This window comes from Triticum urartu, chromosome 2 (genome assembly GCF_003073215.2).
Source record: "Triticum urartu cultivar G1812 chromosome 2, Tu2.1, whole genome shotgun sequence".
NCBI classification, from domain to species: domain Eukaryota; kingdom Viridiplantae; phylum Streptophyta; class Magnoliopsida; order Poales; family Poaceae; genus Triticum; species Triticum urartu.
Window position 1 is genome coordinate 245,196,833 of NC_053023.1, and position 19,030 is coordinate 245,215,862.

At 44.1% G+C, this 19,030-nt stretch overlaps 2 protein-coding genes and 1 long non-coding RNA gene across 4 annotated transcripts; 1 reads left to right on the forward strand and 2 right to left on the reverse strand.

Annotated features, from left to right (window-relative positions):
- Positions 1-762: 762 nt before the first annotated feature.
- LOC125536941 lies at positions 763-19,030 on the forward strand. 2 transcript variants are annotated; one of them, XR_007295369.1, is made up of 5 exons: positions 763-1,217; positions 1,311-1,385; positions 18,615-18,745; positions 18,828-18,908; positions 19,000-19,030. It is a non-coding gene; the product is annotated as an uncharacterized LOC125536941 (long non-coding RNA). The 2 variants fall into 2 exon arrangements; XR_007295368.1 differs by having other exon boundaries at positions 763-1,385.
- On the reverse strand, positions 1,385-7,487 carry LOC125536940 (heavy metal-associated isoprenylated plant protein 16-like). Its single transcript, XM_048700232.1, has 2 exons — positions 3,589-7,487; positions 1,385-3,469 (listed from the first exon to the last, which is right to left on the reverse strand). The coding sequence occupies exons 1-2, from the start codon at positions 3,592-3,594 to the stop codon at positions 3,134-3,136; spliced, it is 342 nt and encodes a 113-aa protein (XP_048556189.1). The 5' UTR covers positions 3,595-7,487; the 3' UTR covers positions 1,385-3,133.
- LOC125536939 (disease resistance protein RGA5-like) lies at positions 7,557-8,299 on the reverse strand. The gene is made up of 2 exons (XM_048700231.1): positions 8,157-8,299; positions 7,557-8,007 (listed from the first exon to the last, which is right to left on the reverse strand). Exons 1-2 carry the CDS (start codon positions 8,160-8,162, stop codon positions 7,627-7,629), a joined length of 387 nt encoding a protein of 128 aa, XP_048556188.1. The 5' UTR covers positions 8,163-8,299; the 3' UTR covers positions 7,557-7,626.

Sequence of the window (19,030 nt, forward strand, 5' to 3'; positions counted from 1 at the left end):
CATGTTGTAGAGTGCATAGCTCGCACCTTAAGGGGGAGCATTTTGGAACTGGTTGCAACAAGTGCCACCCCAGGTAACTTTTTGTACCATGAAAGCGTGCCCTTACCGAGCATGTATTCATCATTTTTCTTTGCCACTTTAGCATTGCATTCATTTGTTTTGGCAGAACAGGGGATGCGTCCTTTTGTTTCTCAAAATCTAAAAAACACAGGCTCTCATCGTTGTCCACCATTAATGATGGTGAATGTATTAATAAACCCACCCGTAACACTATTTTTTTAAATTAACACAGCTCATGATAAGGCACATATTTTTGTTGTAAGTTATGGGTGTGCGTACTGTAGCACTTTTTATGGCCCGGGCCTGCTCCAGATAACTCCATGCCCACGGCTATCCAACCATTTACTGTTCTTCTCCCCCCTCACCTGCATTTCACCTACCCAAAGAACTGCTTCGCCTCGCCGAAGGACAGATCGAGCTGGTGCCAGATGCTGAGCGGCAGGTCCGGCGCGCATCTCCCACGGGCGCAACCTGTGTGGGCTCGTTAAGCTTCCCAACAACAGTCCTTCAACCTCTCCCACACCGTCCCGCTCCACATCCACCAGGTAAGTGGAAGTCTAGATGGAGTAGTTTCTTTTTGGGTAAAGATTTGTTTTGCTAGATCTGTAAATCGATGTGCCTAGTCATGGCTTTATCACTGGCCGCCAACCAACAATATCACAATCTTGGGTTTGCTGACCCAGCGATCTGTTAGAATATCAATGGCAGGAATGTTCTTGCTGATGCAACTCTTACCTCTCGCATATCGATCCAGAAATTTTGTTGTGTAGTCTCACAGTTTAGCAATTTCAAACGCGGGCATACAGTTTAGCAATTTCAAACGCGAACAAGAAATAAATGATGCCTTTGGTCTGCCCCAAGGTAGTAGGATTACTCCCCCAGGACATACAGACTTATCGGAAGTATGCATAGAGTTCAACAGACAGGCCTCAAGCATTAGTACAAAAGGGGTACACAACCTGAAGGCCGCTGAATTCATAGTATCGAAGCCATTAGACGAGAATTCAAGCAGAGTCAATTGCGAATGCTTCAAGGTAGTAGGATTATTCCCCCAGGGCATTTTTCAAATGTGCGGAATCAATGTACTCTAGCTTGCCTTGCAATTCTATTGGATGGACTAGAGCATACCCCACGGTAATGACTGAAAAGTTCTCAAGGTAATATCAAGACCCCCCATTTTGATCTTGTGATTTAACCAAGCTTCATAAAACAAGAAGGAATATACTTACGTTAGCTTGCTCGCTCTGCAGTGAGCAGTCAGGCATTTGTTCGATTTACATCAGAGGAAATACGACGGCGACAATCTTCAGAGCCCGACCACAAAGGTATGTAGATGAATTTTGTACTGGAACATGTCCATACCACAGAGTATTCACGTTCATTATACATTCCAATAGGAAACACATAGCATTGGCACGCATCGCCACCCTGCACAAAATTCTGAAGCTTGAACGGAACCGATCCGATGCACATAACACAGCAATGCAGCATATCAAATCATCTATAAACACTCTGTGGTCATTTTTTCGGAGTTCAGAATGTCAGTATTCAGGAGAGGAATGTACCCTAGTCGGCTTTGATATATTTTTCAGAATTATTTTTGGTCACGCCCGTCCCTGACAACATTCAAGATTTCTTGCATTTTCTTCCAGCTGTGAACTCGGTGCAATATTCGATTTTTGTTCAAACGCATACAATGCTTAAAAAATATAACTCAACCAGACATTACAGCCAGCAAGCCCCACGGGCCATACACATACATATTGGTACGCTTTGTTCAAACGGATACAATGCTTGAGAAATATAATCCAAGCATACACTACAGCAAGCAAGTCCCATGATAACAACCGTGTTCGATTGCATTCAGGCTAGACATATTCTAACAAATTCACCAGATCAGCTTTCAGTCTCCAAGATGGATGAGGACGCTAGCGCTGATCACTATAAACGCTAGCAGTGCGAACAGCATCATCTTATGTTGCCGCTGCAGCCTGGATATTGCTACCCGCATGACATCTAGTTCACCCTCTCCACCATCAATCAGCAAATTTCTTCACGGACTAGAACAACTCCAGCAACTGAGCATGCTCGTGATGATCCGGACGCGCACTTTGTTGGGGTGGCGAGCACATCCAGATCACGATCGCACGATGTGAATCTGTGCGGGATCAAGCTTGAAGGAGATCTACAAAAGCCATATCATTGACAATCGATAGTACGTTTGGGACTATAAACTAAGCAACTGCAAATTTCAATATGTACTTCAGATTTCCTTCCATGGCGACAAACTCCATTAACATCTGAAATTTGTCGAATGTCAGATCGGCGCTCCTCGCGTGTTATTTGTGTTGTGACGATGACCACCACCACACACACTAAAGATAGAGAACCGGTGCCACTGCTCACCCGAAACTAGTGGGGTCTATCAGAGTCCAGTCTCCAGTGCGATATCAGCATTTAAGCTCCGGCACAATGTGTGCGAAGAACAGATACCACTCTCAGCCCGAACCAGTTCCAAACCTAGGATAGGTTAAGAAGCACGGCGGCACACATATAGCTGCGCATGTTATACTGGACCAAGGCACGGGTATTATGCTCGGTAGGACGAATACTATATTGTCAGTTGCAGTAGCTATATAACAGGCTGACAGACTTTAGTTACATCTCGATGCACGCAACGAACGCGGCAGATAAAGTGCACCGTTGACGCCGTGCACTGAAAATGCGCTCCGCATGTTGGTTCGCTACTATTTATCTATGGTGTTGTTTTCTTAGGCTCCTCGGCCTCATCGGCACATGCCCTAGCCCCAAACCAACATGTAGTTTACGAACCTCACCTTCACCAAGAAGTAAGCACCGGCCGGCCTGAGAACTGAGATTTAGATAACCATGGCGTTTACTTTGGTTTCAAACTGGAATTTAGCCAAGCGAGATCGTAAATAGATAGAGTTTCCTTCAATGAATTAATATACACGCGCGCATGTAGCTATTTGTAGTTGCTGACAAAAATCAAAATTAAAGCACGTAAAAATCGCTCTCTCGCAGCTACATGCATGGTCCGGCAGTTACATGGTCAGAAGTAGAGCGGGTACTGGTGGGGGTAGTAGGAGCAGCTGGGCGGGTAGAAGAAGTAGGGCGGCGGGTGCACGGGCTCTGGCTTCGGCTCATCCTTCTTCTTCTCCTCCGGCTTCTTCACTTCCTCCACCTTGATGATTTGGGCGTGGCCGAGCTTCTTGCGGAGGCAGCTGACGAGGCACACCGGGTCGACGCCGTCGCCGACCACCTCCAGCTGGTCCCTGGCGTCGCCGGTAATCCCCATCGACGTCACCCCGGCAGCTCTGGCAGCCAGGGTCAATGCTTTGGACCGGCGCTTGTCGCACGACATGCTCAACTGGATGACAATCTTTTGCTGCAACAAGAAGGAGGATCAATCGTATGCTCCAGCTTCAGAGTAGTACATAGACGAGACGATGAGCTGCTAAACAAAACAAGACGAGAAGTAAACAAATTGCAGGAGCAGAAACCCACCTTCATTGCTTGCTGCTGCTGTGAAGGAGAAACGGCCGGGAACTTAATGGGGAAATGTTGGTGTTCGAGGCAAGGCTAGAATGGTTGGGGTAGCAACTGATCGATCTTTAGTAGATGCAATGCTGCCTTATATACACGCACGCAGTGGGTGCGGGTGTGCAAGCAGAGACCAGAGTCATCAGTATCAGGAGCGATCCCAACGAAGCTAGTCGTAAGAAGATTCGTTGCAGCGGCAGTTGAGCTCGCAGTGAGTAGACTAATACAAGTGCCCTAATGGGCAAGTAGATGTAAGCGCGTCCTGATCACAATCACATGCGCTCCTTGAATTTTCCGATGGGCAGGCTACCCAGTAATGGAGAGACATTAAACAATGACTTGTGACGAGATCTGAATTCCAGGACGACGCGACCAACCCAATTATTGTCGATTGGCCATGTTGCAGTCTTCTCCGAAGACGCGGCTGCGGAGATACCCACGTAGACCCAGTCGATCGATTCGTTAACAATATCAGCATGAACGAGACAAAATACCTGGATACAATACGTCAAATTCAACTGATCAGCGGTCCTCGATCAGCTACTAGTACCATTTTTTATCTTAGTTTTTGAAACAGGCTTTTGCCCCTTTTTAAATATAAATCAACAACCGAATGAAGTACACGATCGAATGATACAGGGTCATATATATGATAACCCTCCGAGGACAAGCGGACCATGTAAGATGCACGCGACTATGCCGTCCAGGGAAAGCACATGTGAAATTGATTACAACACCATACTACGCTCTATAACACCTAAGCTTCATGATAACGCCTCAGGAAGGAGAACGGTGCTAAACATCGGCACTGTCAAGTCCACAATGAACAAAGGTTCTCACCCGGAACCCAGACACGTAGAGGAGCACCACAACGATGTCTTCAGGAAGGAAAGGCCATCAACAATTCCATGGATGGAATTTCTTTAAGGGGTGGAGGCTGTCATGACCCATAGTTTAGACGAGAGCGGGAATAAATTTTTTTCGAATGTGCGTTGCATTCGTGCATACAAACTTTGGGCTAATTTTAAAAGAAACTTCGTGCATATCTGCCACATCACCGATACTATCGTTGAATTCAGATTCAAATAAAAAATTGACATGGCCTTTGCTCATTTTTGAGTTTTGGCACAATTCAAAAGTACAATTTGTTTATGAATTGAGAATTCGTTTAAATAATGATAACAAGATCCAAGCAGATCACCAAAGACTAGCACCGATTGAATCCCGCGAGATCTGACGGAGACACGCCACCACATGCCCTCCGATGACGTTAGACGCACCATCGGGACAGGGATTGGGTGTGGGAGATATTATTCCTACTAGGGGACAGCGCTGCCACCACACAGCCTCAACCGAGACACTGAAACGAACAAGAATGAGAGCGGGATCCCTCTCGCAGGCGAGGGGCCGAGGTCCTCCGCTCCACCACGGCCCAAGGACATGGGAGGCGAGGTGGACCGGCGACGGCGCCGATGGAAGGAAAAGAAACCCTAGTCACCTAAGAATAGTTTGGCGTGCGAGATTGTCCTTCTTTACGATCACACCTCGACAAAGGTACCACATATTTAAAAAAATTATTGTTACCTTTGACTTTTATTTTTTTACTGTTGCCCATTGAAATCTCGAAGTTCGCAGAATCTACTGAAATAGTAGTACATAGAATGTACGTAGAATCTACCGAAATAGTAGTATATTGAAATCTCCGAGTAAAGGTTCCACCGGGATTCATCCTGGCTTTGTGTCAACTGGACCGCGCTAGTCTCCCCAAAAGGGTGTGCCATGACGCAAGGCGGAGTTTGATCAAATTCCGCCGAAAAGGAACATTAGGGCCCGTTCCGAAGCTCTCCAGCTTCCGAAACGAGTCAGCTTCTCATGGAGCTGGGCGATCTGGCTTCTCGCGGGAGCCAGCGCTGCATTCGGCAGCAGCGGCTGCTCCAGCTCCCGTTTGCATGGGCTGGCAGCCCAGGAAGCACTGCCTCAGGGTCACTTGGAGGTCGCATATATCGGGTAATTATGTCGAACTTCTCCTCCTTTGATTTTGGGAGTTGGGTTCGACCAGCTTCTCGTTTTTGCACTGCAGGCCGCTCGTTCTCCAGGAGCAGGATTCTGGGAGCTGCACCGTTCGGCTAGCTTCTCGCTGGCTTCTCGCGAAGCTGGAAGCTGGAGGACATCCGAACGGGGCCTAAGCGGCAATGTGCTCAAAAATTGCGCAAGCATATGATTTTTGTCATGAGCAATACATTACAAAGCTGAATATTGTTTTCAGAGAGCGGCATTATCAACACGTATCCTCGTAGAAATAAATATATATCTTACAAATCTGGTTAAACAAATACCGCAGCTCATTTCTTAAAAAAAGCCATTTCCTTTCGTACATGGGTATATGGGGTACATATACCCCAGTACCTATTCGTCAATTCATTGTTGTATGCTGGATTGTGTCATGTGTAGTTATCTATCATTGTGTTATTTCAATGATTTAAGCGTTGAAGCAATTGTGTTATCACCGGTGAGATAACCATGCATGGACCGTTCTTGGACTCGTGGCACTGATATTGTCAATCAATATATGATGACTTAGCGGTCATAGTCTGTAAATGATCAATATATGATCGATGACCTACCTGTCATAATCTGCAAATTCTGATAGTCGAGAAACACAATTCTTTTTCAAACAGCGGTACGTTGTTATCAAACAATAGGAAACGTTGCCATCTCACGCCATCTATACCATTAAATTGACCTTTGTGCGGGCCGTTGTGTTCAGCGGTGTCATTTTCATGAACGCATGATCGAATTAATTCTTCTTTAGGCTCTGAGGTTAGTTGGCTGATTCACAACTTTGACCATCTTACTTGATACGGTTGTAAATAGACTACTAGGATTATACAAAAAAAAATGCAGACTAGGTCACTAGAGACTACTTCAGTACTGGTTTAGAATCTGACATTTCGACGGTTAATTTGTTGGGATGTAGTTATATTTTTGCTGTAAATGTAAACCTAGACCAACTGCGTAGCACTCTAATTATTGTGCGGTCTGTCATTTTCCAGCTCCTCCTTGTGTTGTGGAATTGGTTGCTCTGGTTGTATTTGGATTTCCAACTAACCAGTGAAGCTAGTACTATTAAGAGCTCGAAGTTTACTCTACAGAGTGAACATTCATATGCAAAAACTTAAATATCGGTGCAAATGTCCAAGAGAATTCTAACAATCAATTCATTAGACAGATCATAAATCCCGATCGATACACCAGTCTGGTTGCCGTGCTCGATCTGTGCAGTTGGTGGCCAATACATTTGTTTAGAATTGGGAATTGTGGGGATGTAGACAGCCTGATACCAACAGTCTTGTACTCCTACTTTTGTTATTGTCACAAACTCCTGGTCAGCAGTTTGGTTACTCTACTCCCGTCGTGGACTGATGTAGTAAGACGAAGAAAGTCGTGCGTTTGGTTCGGGAACCAAATGAAATGGAATGTAAAACGACAAAGGAAATCAGACCTTCACCTGATGTTTTGACACTGGAGACAACCATTGCACGGTGCTATGTTTATCCAGATAATTTGAGAATACAAACCTTTAACTATACTTGACGGTGCAGATCTTATCCAGTTCTTACGGACCGTGCTTATATATATATGGATCAACTCGAATTGTCACCCGATCATATGATTGGAGGACATGCGTCACAATGTGGGGCTGAGGACATCATATGGTGCGACGTCCCACCTTTTCTTGCAGGTGACGAACTGTCTATCTATCTATCTTTCTATCCTGTTTGACGCACATGTAGTTTAGGAACTACCACCTTCACCAAGAAGCAAGTGCGTGAGGACTGAGATTCATATAACCATAGCGTTTGCTTTGATTTCACACTGGAAATTAGCCAAGCGAGTTCGTAAATATAGATACGAGTATCCCTCGTTTTTTCTTAATTTCCATTTCCTTCAATGAATTAACAAACACGCGTATAATAGTACGTCAAAATGGATCTCTGGCAGTTACATGGTCCGGCAGTTCCCGGGCTGTTCCTCGCAGACTAGCATGTGCGGGGCCTGGTACTGGTGGTGGTAGTAGCTGGGCGGGTAGAAGTAGTACGGCGGCGGGTACGCGGGCACAGCAAGCGCCGGCTTCGGCTCATCCTTCTTCTTCTCCTCCGGCTTCTTCACTTCCTCCACCTTGACGATTTGGGCGTGGCCGAGCTTCTTGCGGAGGCAGCAGACAAGGCACACCGGGTCGACGCCATCGCCGACCACCTCCAGCTGGTCCCTGGCGTCTCCGGTTATCCCCATGGACGTCACCCCGGCTGCTTTGGCGGCCAGCGTCAGTGCTTTCGACCGGCTTTTGTCGCACGACATGCTCAACTGGATGACAATCTTTTGCTGCAACACCAAAGAGAAAAACGATGGATCAGTCGTATGCTCCAGCTTCAGAGTACTGTATCGATGACTCAAAATTGAGCTGCTAAACGAAGCAACACGAGAAGTCAACAAAAACTAGCTAGGAGCAGAAACTGAGTAGGGTTCCTCACCTTCATTGCTGCCACTGGGTTGTTAGATGCCTAGCTGCCAAGGGGAGATGCTCGTGTTCGAGCGAGGCTAGATTGGTTTGAGTAGCTACTGATCAATCTTCGGCAGATGCAAGTGTCTAGCCTGTGATGATTTTGTGAAGGGGATAGCCGCCTGCCCGCCTTATATACACGCTCGCAGTGGGCGCGGGTGTGGGAGCGGAGAAGTAGAGCCATGTCAGTATCAGGAGCGATCCCAACACACTATCTAACGAGCTGTAAGAAGATTCGTAGCAGCAACGGTGACAGGCAGCAGTTGAGCTCTCTCAGTGAGTAAACAACTGCGCAACTGGGCAAGTAGTACTAGCCATCCATGTAAACGCGTCCTCATCATACACAAGCTCTCGGTTGAATATTCCTCATCGGCAGCCTACCCATGGAGAGACAGTAGAGAGTATCAACTTTTAGCAAGACCTCAATGATTTATGTGGTGCCCTATTTCCATGACCAGGTGGTGTGAACGATATCAGCGACCCGGCCCGGTCTCGCCATGTAAAGCTCGTTCACAGGTGACATCTGACCTAATGAATCAGGTTAAACTAATTCCCGCAAAAATAAAAGTGGAACCAAATCGAATTAATTAATTATTTTGAGCAGGTAACCTGGATCTGGATGCATGCATTGATAGATATAGTTGCGCTTTTGTACATTTCGTCGTAATTTATTCTTAGATTCTTTGTGTACACGTTCGATATCGCCGTGTGTGTTTAATTATATAGTATTGTGCTATTTTCAACCACTGAACCTTCGAAAGTAATCGTCGCGTTGTCAAAGCTGAAAGGGGACTGTTCATGGACTCCTGGGCGGGTATTTAGCCAGTAGTCAAACCTACGAAATAATCAATACATGATGACCATACAGAATTCGGCCGTAGTTAAGCTAGTCCACAGAGCTCATGAGTCCAAAGACATTGTGCTAAGCTAGTACTTATTATTAAAATGAATAAGAAAGGATGTACCTATAACTAGTACCATGCAACAAGAGTCGTACGTACGTACCTACAGGGTCAGTTTAGCGATCGACATGACATAGACGTTGCCATTGACCTGCACAAATAGCCCCAGTAAAACTCATGTTACATATATTGAGCGTCCTGTTCTTGTTATGATGCGTCTCTCCTCCGTGACTTTGTTATGTTGTTACTACTATTATTTTTTTAAAGGATCAGATCTATTATAAAGATTTATCTGAAATAAAAAAATGCAGGTCAAACATAATAAAAATTACAGGAGATACATGGATTACTAAACGACCATTGTCGTCGCCAGAACAAGCCGTCAACGCATCACTATCGCCGCTTCTATACTGGAGCCAACCTGGCCATATCAATAACAGCAGGAAAGTCTTTAGATCGGCACAAGTGGACATCACATCGTTATTAGTACATTGGTTTGACTCAAGTGGTCATGAGATCGGCACATGCGCAAGCGCAAGGTCACATGTACGAACTTGCCGAAGAAAGAGGCGACCGAGAAACTGAAAAACGCGTTCGGTTTTTGCCTCGATTTCCAACTGAAACCTTTCATATTTGCTTTCAAAAAAAACCTTTCATATTTCCTCCAACTAATTAATAAACTCACTAAACACTAAGAGCAACTCCAACGTGGCGACCCATTTCGTTCGTTTTGGTCGGCGCGGGCAGAAAATTCGGTCCAACGCGTCGACCTAAACGGACGCGCGTCCGCTTTTTGTCCATCTGCCGACTCATTTCCGGCCCATTTTTTAGTCGGATTTGCATTGGCGTAGACAAGAGGCGGACGCGCGCGCTCCCGCCTATTCCCTATGGCGCACTGGTCGGTGGCAGCCTCCACCATTTCCGTCCACTCCCCCCCCAACCAGCGCGCTCCCGTCACTCACCATGGACGCCGACCTCGATGCCGCCGTCGGCCTCGCCTCCCTCGCTTCGTCCGGCATCGCGTCCGCCCCCTCCGACAAAGGAAAGCCTCGCACCCCCCGCAAGACCGCCGCAGCGCCCAAGCCGAAGAAGAAGCTGACGGCCGACGAGCGGGCAAGAGAGTCGGCGAAGAGAAAAGACCGGAGGCACGCGGCGGACGCGAGGAAGAAAGCCATCGCGGCGGCCGCGCCGCAGGAGGCCACCAACGCCCGTGTCGCGACGGCAACGAAGGAGGCGATGTTGTACCTAGGGTTAAACCCTGGACAGCACAGCCTCGTCAACGCCGCCGTGGCCGCGGCCAACACCGGCTCATATGCGTTTCCTCGGATGGTGCTGCCAGAGTCGCCCCGCGCGTCGGCGACGCAGCCGACGCCCGGCTTCCACGTCTACCCGTAGGCCTCCCGACTCTCCGGGAAGTGCTCGCCCGAGATGAGCGTGGTGGCGCCTTCCACTCCCGTGTATGCGCCCATCGACCTCAACGCCACATCGGTGGCATGTGGCTCTTCATCTGGGGGGCGAGGAAAAGCGTGCGGCAGATGCCAACGGACGTGTTGCCGGGCACACGCAACCTGTTCGACGAAATGCCGGCCTCCGGTGACGATGACTACATGCAGAGCGTCATCTTCGAGGGTGGTGCGGCGGCCACTGGCTGCTACCTCTTGAGCACTACTTTGGTTTTCCCTTGAAGAGGAAAGGTGATGCAGCAAAGTAGCATAAGTATTTTCCTCAGTTTTTGAGAACCAAGGTATCAATCCAGTAGGAGACCACGCACGAGCCACCTCATACCTACACAAACAAATAAGAACCTCGCAACCAACACAATAAATGGGTTGTCAATCCCTTCTCGGCCACTTGCAAGAGTGAGATCTAATAGAGATAATAATAATAAGATAAATATTTTTGGTATTTTTATGATATAGGTTGAAAGTAAAGATTACAAAATAAAATAGACTGGAAACTTGTATGATAGAGAATAGACCCGGCGGCATAGGTTTCACTAGTGGCTTCTCTCAAGATAGCATAAGTATTACGGTGGGTGAACAAATTACTGTTAAAAAATTGATAGAAAAACGAATAATTATGAGAATATCTAGGTATGATCATGTATATAGGCATCACGTCCGTGACAAGTAGACCGACTCCTGCCTGCATCTACTACTATTACTCCACACATCGACTGCTATCCAGCATGCATCTAAAGTATTAAGTTTATAAGAACGGAGTAACGCTTTAAGCAAGATGACATGATGTAGAGGGATAAACTCATGCAATATGATATAAACCCCATCTTTTTATCCTCGATGGCAACAATACAATACGTGTCGTTTCCCTTTCTGTCACTGGGATCGAGCACTGCATGATTGAACCCAAAGCTAAGCACTTCTCCCATTGCAAGAAAGATCGATCTAGTAGGCCAAACCAAACTGATAATTCGATGAGACTTGCAAAGATAACCAATCATACATAAAAGAATTCAGAGAATATTCAAATATTGTTCATAGATAGTCTTGATCATAAACCCACAATTCATCGAATCTCGACAAACACACCGCAAAAGAAAGATTACAACGAATAGATCTCCAAAAGAATCGAGGAGAACTTTGTATTGAGATCCAAAAAGAGAGAAGAAGACATCTAGCTAATAACTATGGACCCAAAGGTCTGAGGTAAACTACTCACACATCATCGGAGGGGCCATGGAGTTGATGTAGAGGCCTTCCGTGATCAATGCCCCCTCCGGCGGAGCTCCGGAAAAAGGCCCCAAGATGGGATCTCTTTGGTACAGAAGGTTGCGGCGGTGGAATTAGGTTTTCATGGTGCTCCTGGATGTTTGCAGGGTATATGAATATATATATAGGAGAAAGAAGTAGGTCGGTGGAGCAATGAGGGGCCCACGAAGATGGAGGGCGCGCCTAGGAGTAGGCGCGCCCCCTGCCTCGTGGCCTCCTCGATTGTTTCTTGACGTCCACTCCAAGTCCTCTGGATCACGTTTGTTCCAAAAATCACGCTTCCGAAGGTTTCATTTTGTTTGGACTCCGTTTGATATTCTTTTTCTGCGAAACACTAAAATAGGCAAAACAACAGCAATTTGGGTTGGGCCTCCGGTTAATAGGTTAGTCCCAAAAATAATATAAAATTGTATAAATAAGCCCATTAAACATCCAAAACAGAATATATAATAGCATGGAACAATCAAAAATTATAGATACGTTGGAGACGTATCACTAGCGGTGCCGCCGGGGTTGGCTACGATCCCGACAAAACAGAAAGCCAGGACGGCCGAGGACCATTCATGCCATCCACCTTTGATCAAGATCAGGTCGCCTTCATGCATGATCGGGTTAGCGTGGACCTGGACGGCTTCCCGCTCGACCACGAGTTTCCAGGGGATTACGGTCTCGAGGAAGAGGATGAGTTGGACATTGAAACGGAGTCTTTGTTCGAGGACGAGCTCGCCAACGAAGCCGCTGGGGGGAAGCCAAGGCGCAAGAGCAGGCGGACGAAGGCATACACGGCGGCCAAGGACAAACTTCTTTGTGAGTGTTGGAGGGACATTGGGCAAGACCCCAAGACTAGCGCCGAACAAAACGCATCAACCTTTTGGACTCGTGTCCATCGTGAGTTCCGTGAGCGCAAGAAGTTTCCACCATACTAAATGCAAAACACGCACGGATGGGTGTCCATTTCGAAGCGTTAGAAGGTGATCCAACAAGAGTGCAACAAGTTTTGTGCCACTCTTGAGAGCATCAAGGCATGCCCCATGAGCGGCATCGGCATGCAAGACATGGTATGCTAGCAAGCGACCCTCTTTGTGTCATTCCGTTTATGCTTGCATGTCCATTTCTATATCCATTTGCCAATATGCTTGCATGCAATTCATTTGTAGACATTTCAAATTTTGGAGGCATTCAAGGTCCAACACGATGGCAAGTGCTTCAACCTCTTCCATTATTGGAGGGTCATCAAAGACGAGGATAAGTTCAAGGCGCAATATGCCGCTCTCAAGTCGAGTGGGGGGAGAAGGCCGTGGAGGAGAAATACGGCGAGAAGCCACGACCGCAGGGGAAGACCAACTCCAAGAAGAAGGGCAAGCGGGATGCGGCGTTGAACGCCTTGATCGCAAGCGTGGAGGGCATGATGACCAAGAAGGATTCGAGGGAGGAGGAGCGTTGGCGATACAAGGAAGAACAAATGAACGACTTCATGGAGATCAAAAGAAGGAGGCTTGACATGAAGGCGGAGAAGCAAACCAAGATGCTTGAGATGGAGGTGGAGAAGCAAGCCAAGATGCTAGAGGTCGAGTCCGCCAACGCCAAGACCAAGGCGAAAGAAGTGGCTCTCTTAAGCATGATGACAGGGTGAAGATCATGAAGGTGGATCTCAATACCGTGTCGCTAAGAAAGGGTTCGTGGTTTGAGAAGATGCAGGCCGACATGCTCAAGTTTGACGATGAATGATCTATGGCTATGAGTGTCATTCTTTTTTGTATGTCAGCAAGTGTGCTGGCATGACCATGACCGTGATGGCATAGTCGAACTCCCACATTTTTTCTGTGCTGACATGTGTGCCGGTCGCTGCAAGTGCGCCAGCTGAACTGCGTGGTGTTTTTCTAAAGCTGGTATTGTATGCCGGCGCTGGCATTGTGCCGGTACCATGATGTATGACTGCAAGCCTTTTTTAAAATTTGCGTGCGGCATGAAATGGGCCGTGGCGATTGGGCGCACTGTCGATCCAAATTTTTTCCAAATTTTAAAAAGAGGTAAATATACTAGAAGTCAAAGAACTTGCACGCAACGTTCAGTTTAGTGCATAAACTTGTAAAATACGTGTTTCTGGTCATCTAACTTGTCCTCTTGTTCATATACGGTGCTTTCTACGGTATCCAGTCGTATCCCTATGCATGCTACATGGAGGGGCCCACTGTCAGTGGCTGAGACGGTGGTAATCCGCATGCACTTTTTTAGATAGCACCCTATTTGAGACTCTTAAGATATATATCAAAAAGTAAAAGTACACATTCTGAACTATGTTTTCTCTTATCTAGATTATTAATTTAAAATTATTTGAATTCAGACAAAATTTCCGTCGATTTGTCCGAATTTTTTCATTACTAAAACCAAAGTTACTTGGACTACTATTATGAAAAAGTTCAGACCTCGGGCTCGAGGATGTACTTTCATTCTACACTATATTTTCTTTTATCTAGATTTTAATTTAATTTTTTTCGAATTCAAACAAAAAATATTTGATTTGTCCAGAATAATTTATGTACATCCATTCTGCACTGTACGTTCTTTTATCTAGATTTTTAAATTTACATTTATTCGAATTCAAACATAAATTGAGTTTATTTGTCCGAAAACATACGTACATTCACTGTGCACTATATTTCCTTTTATATAAATATTTAAATTTGGAATTATTCGAATTCAAACAAATTTTTTGTTGATTTGTCCAAAAGAATTTGCATTCATTCATTCTGCACTATTTTCTGCGGGAATATATATTTAAAGTTAGGTACTATGTGCAAAAAAAGATCTATCTTTGCGTAAAAAAAATTAAACATAGCTCACTGCCATTGGAATACATAAATTTTATACTATACAATACATAACACTTTTATCATTTTTATCTCTATTTATCACTGATAAACTAAAATCAAATCTATCTTACATAGAAAAAACAATATACAAGATAAAATTTGTTTGTGTTACTAAGTGTCAGTGTGGCCTGATGGTTGGCACTTGTACACGATGCCATAGTATCAAACTGGGGCTTTCCCTTTTCAGAAAATCCTTTTGTCGTTTTAATTTCTATTTTTTTATGCAGTACGTGTTAAATAGGTTTAATTGTGCATTTTAGCGGTCAACTGTTAGATTTTCTTTTTTGAGGAAGCGTCAACTGTTAGTTGGTCTAGTCGCTCTCTATGCTAGGCGGATCGTGCTAGCTCATCGGTTTGAATCCCATCATGCGCTGCAGCTTTTTTCATTTTATTTGAGGATTGTTTGTGTAAAAATAAATAGAATGTATGGGTCCTTTCTTAAAAAAAAACAGCCTCAGCCACTGATGGTGGCCCTGCCACGTTGGCACTCGTAAGGATACGGTTGGAAGCACCGTATATGCACGAAATGACGAGTTAGATGACCAGAAACATGTATTTTACAAGTTTATGCACTAAATTAAACATTGCGTGCAAGTTCTGTGACTTTTAATGTATTTACCTTTTTTTAAAAGGATAGACGATGAACAGGCGGTCAAGCCAAATGAACAAAAAACGAACAAATTCGCCGTTCATTTAGGTCGGGTTTGAGTTGCTCTAATGGTTATGGGGTCAGCGCAAACAGAGCCAATTCGCTCTGCTGTTCAAGTCCCCGATGAAGCTATAATTCGGCTGGATTGCGGCAAAGATTTTCGTCTGCTAGCCGATGGATGATGCTTGGCGCTGGCTTCCCAGTAGAGGATTGGCCTTCGCTAGCGCCCATGTGTCCGTCAGGATTCGAAGTACTCCCACGGTCCCACAACTGCAAGCGATAAATGCTTTCTTTTTTTAGCGAAGCGGTAAATGCTACTTCCTCCATTTCATGATGTAGTGCTTCCTCTATCCTCGTGCTTTAATTTTGACCGTAAATTTAACTATCAAGACCAATTGCGGCGGGAGCAAAAGTTATATCAGTGAATTCGTATTTAAAAGAAGTTTTCAATTATCTAATTTTTTCTCCCATTGCAGTCAGTCTCGTTGGTTAAATTTATGGTCAAAGTTAGACCTTGAGAAGTGCGGGTGCACAATATTTTGAAACGGAGGAAGTAGTAGTTGGCACTTATATAGCGCGGGGCACACTAAAGTAAGAAGTAGACCGGCCCAGTAATAGGAAGTGTACTGTGGAGCTAAAATCCGGTTTTCTGAAGTTTCTAGAAGTTTCTATGAGCGTTTTTTTGTTTTTCTTTCTATTTTTTCTCTTGGTTCTTTCTGTTTTTGTGGTTTTTATTTTTTTATTTTTTTATTTTATTTCCTTTCGCTTTTTTCATTTCAGAATTCATGATTTCTTTCAACTTCTTAAATATTTTTACAATTCTTATAAATTAGTGTACTATTTTTTAAAAATTAGGAATATTTATAAAATCTGTGAATTCTCTTCAAATTTGTGAACTTTTTTTGAAATGCACGGACTTTTATCAAATACGTGTTTATTTTTCTTAGCGGCATTTTTTTTATTTTCCAATTCACAAAGTTTTTTAGAAGTGCACTAACTTTTTTCAATCCATGATTTTTTTAATTTGTGAACTTTTCCCAGATCTGCCGACATTTTCAAAATTATTAACTTTTTAAATATATAAAATTTTCATAATTTTCTGTGCTATTAAAATTTTACCATGTAATTTTTTAAATGCAGAAAAAATAAAATATGTTTTTTACTTAACCGTGCAGTATTTTAAAATAAAACTGCTATGAGCGAGCAGTGACTAGCGCCAAGAACCAAGAAGACACAAAATTTAAAGGACTGCAGCCCACATGTGCACGAGCGCCAAACGCTTCAAACGCTGAATAGGTGCTCCCAGCATGTCTTCCGCGAGAGCTATATCTCGCTTAGTCCAAGACTAGCTTCTGCCTCGCTGTAGGATTTCCCGTTGTATTTACAGTAAGGGTATGTACAGCGATGTTATTTTAGGAGTGCCACGTAGAATAAATGATGATGTGGAGGAGAGAGAGCTCATAAAAAAAGCTTGTTTTTCTCTTATTTAAGATAAAACAAGAGATGATCTCTTAGCACAATTTGTCTCACCATGTTTTAAGGAATTGCTAATTATTGAAGATAAGGCTAAGATATAACCCATTGTAGACATACTCTTTTGTCATCTTTAAATTACATGCAAGACTTAAGATAAGACTGTTTTATCAACCATTGTACATGCCCTAACATGCCGGCCTGTTTCTGCGCACTCACGGCTCGTTCACTCGCTGCGTTTTGCTCGTTTTTATGGATTTATTTCATTTTTCTTCCATTTTTTATATCTTCATGTTTTTTTGTTTTTTGTTTCTCCATTGTTTTATTCTGTTTTCACTATTTTTTCGTTTTCCCTGTTTTTAGTATTTCTTTTGTTGCTTTCTTCATTTTTATTTGTTTTTTCTATTCTATTTTTTATTTTTATATTGCTTAGTTTTCATCGGGTTTCTTTGTTTATATTTCTTAGTTTTCATCATATTTTTAAACATGTGAAAGATTTAAAAAAATACATACATTTGTAAGATAGATAAAGCGATGCCCTCTCATCCCTCCTCTCTTTGAGGAAGAAGGCAGAGGGCCTTATTAGTTTTCCTTTTTGCGGAATAGGGGGCCTTCTTAGTTACCCACGTGACTTAAAAACAACATGGACACATCTCATGAGCACAACCCACAAAGCACAAACCCATAGTTGTTGGTCCAAACATCTGGCCAGGTCCTCGGGTCAAAAAGAAAAAACATCTGGCCATGTACGTGACTGGTGATGTCTTTCAGTGGCTCAACTTTTTATGTTATTTATACCAGTATAATCGTGTACATGCAATGTATGTTAATATTAAGCCAATATATTAATTACATTGCAAATTAATATTTGATGAGATATTAACTATATGTTGTTGTTAGATAGGACAAAACTAATTAGAAGCGCTCATAGTAGGCATGCTATTAATTAGGGGAGTGTCAGAGCTGGATCCGGCAAATCCCTCGATATGGGATCCTAATTAGGCGACTTGGCTATATGGTATCAGAAGCAAGGATCCAGCCAAGTCATCTAGCTAGGATTCCCTACCGAGGGATCAGCCCGATCCAGCCTCGACGGCGACAAAGGAATATCTTTTTCATTTTGGATCCTTCGCGATAAAAAACGGGTCGAAAATTCGTTTCTAGAAGGGCAATTGACTAGGCAATGTCATCCTCCGAGAACATATCTAGCTTTGGTCCATATTGTTCACGATAAGAATGGTACTCTTGCGCAGGTGCTCAGTTCATTCCTATCGGATATTTCTTTTAGGCTGGATTTATTTGCCCTCATCTTAGGTCATTGTAAAATCTTTTACGCCGATTGGAATGGATTAAATTGACACAAAGACGGGATGTGTTTCGTTGGAACATAATTACATCTAAGCCCTTTACAGTCGACTCCATGTACAATGTGCTAATGCATTCAGAGGTTCCAGCGGATAATAACATAAAAATTGGAAGTAAAAGATTTCACTAAAAGTTCAAATCTTCATGTGGTATCTTTGAAGAGGAGTTATCCTAACCAAAGAAAACCTCGTCCATCGCAATTGGCAAGAAAGTAAGAAGTGTAGTTTTTGAACTCATGACGAGGGAATCAAATACCTTCTTTTCCAATTCAAGTTTGCACGTTTTACATGGCCAGTGCTAAAATAAGTGTGTCAACTTATTTTTTTAAGTGTCTTAACTTTGTATTAATTTTAGTAGAAAATTATACTTAACTTGGGACACTTATTTTGAGACGGAGGAAGTATTCAATAATTATGTTTTTCCCTTCCCACCTGCTAGATTTGTTTGGTTGGCAAGACCATCTCTGGAAAATTACATGACAGAGCAAGCGCCAGACTCCTCATAGACGACCACTTGTGGCCCCGGCGGGCAGTGGTAGTGGTAGCAACCAGGATAACACTGTGGGGCAGGTACATGCAACTTCTTCTCACACTTCTCAGGCTTCTTCTCATCTGGATCTGGTTTCTTATCTTTCACTTCCCCCACCTCCAGAATCATGGCGCGTCCAAGCTTCTTGTGGAGGCGGTTGACGAGGCAGACCACATCGATGCCATCACCGACCACCTCAAGTCGGTCAGTATAATCACCGGCTATCTTTATCGATATCACCCCTGTTCAAGCAACCAATAATTAATATCGTGACTAATGAGCTTCATACATTTAGATACATCCGTTTGAGCGAGAAGCAATTCTGG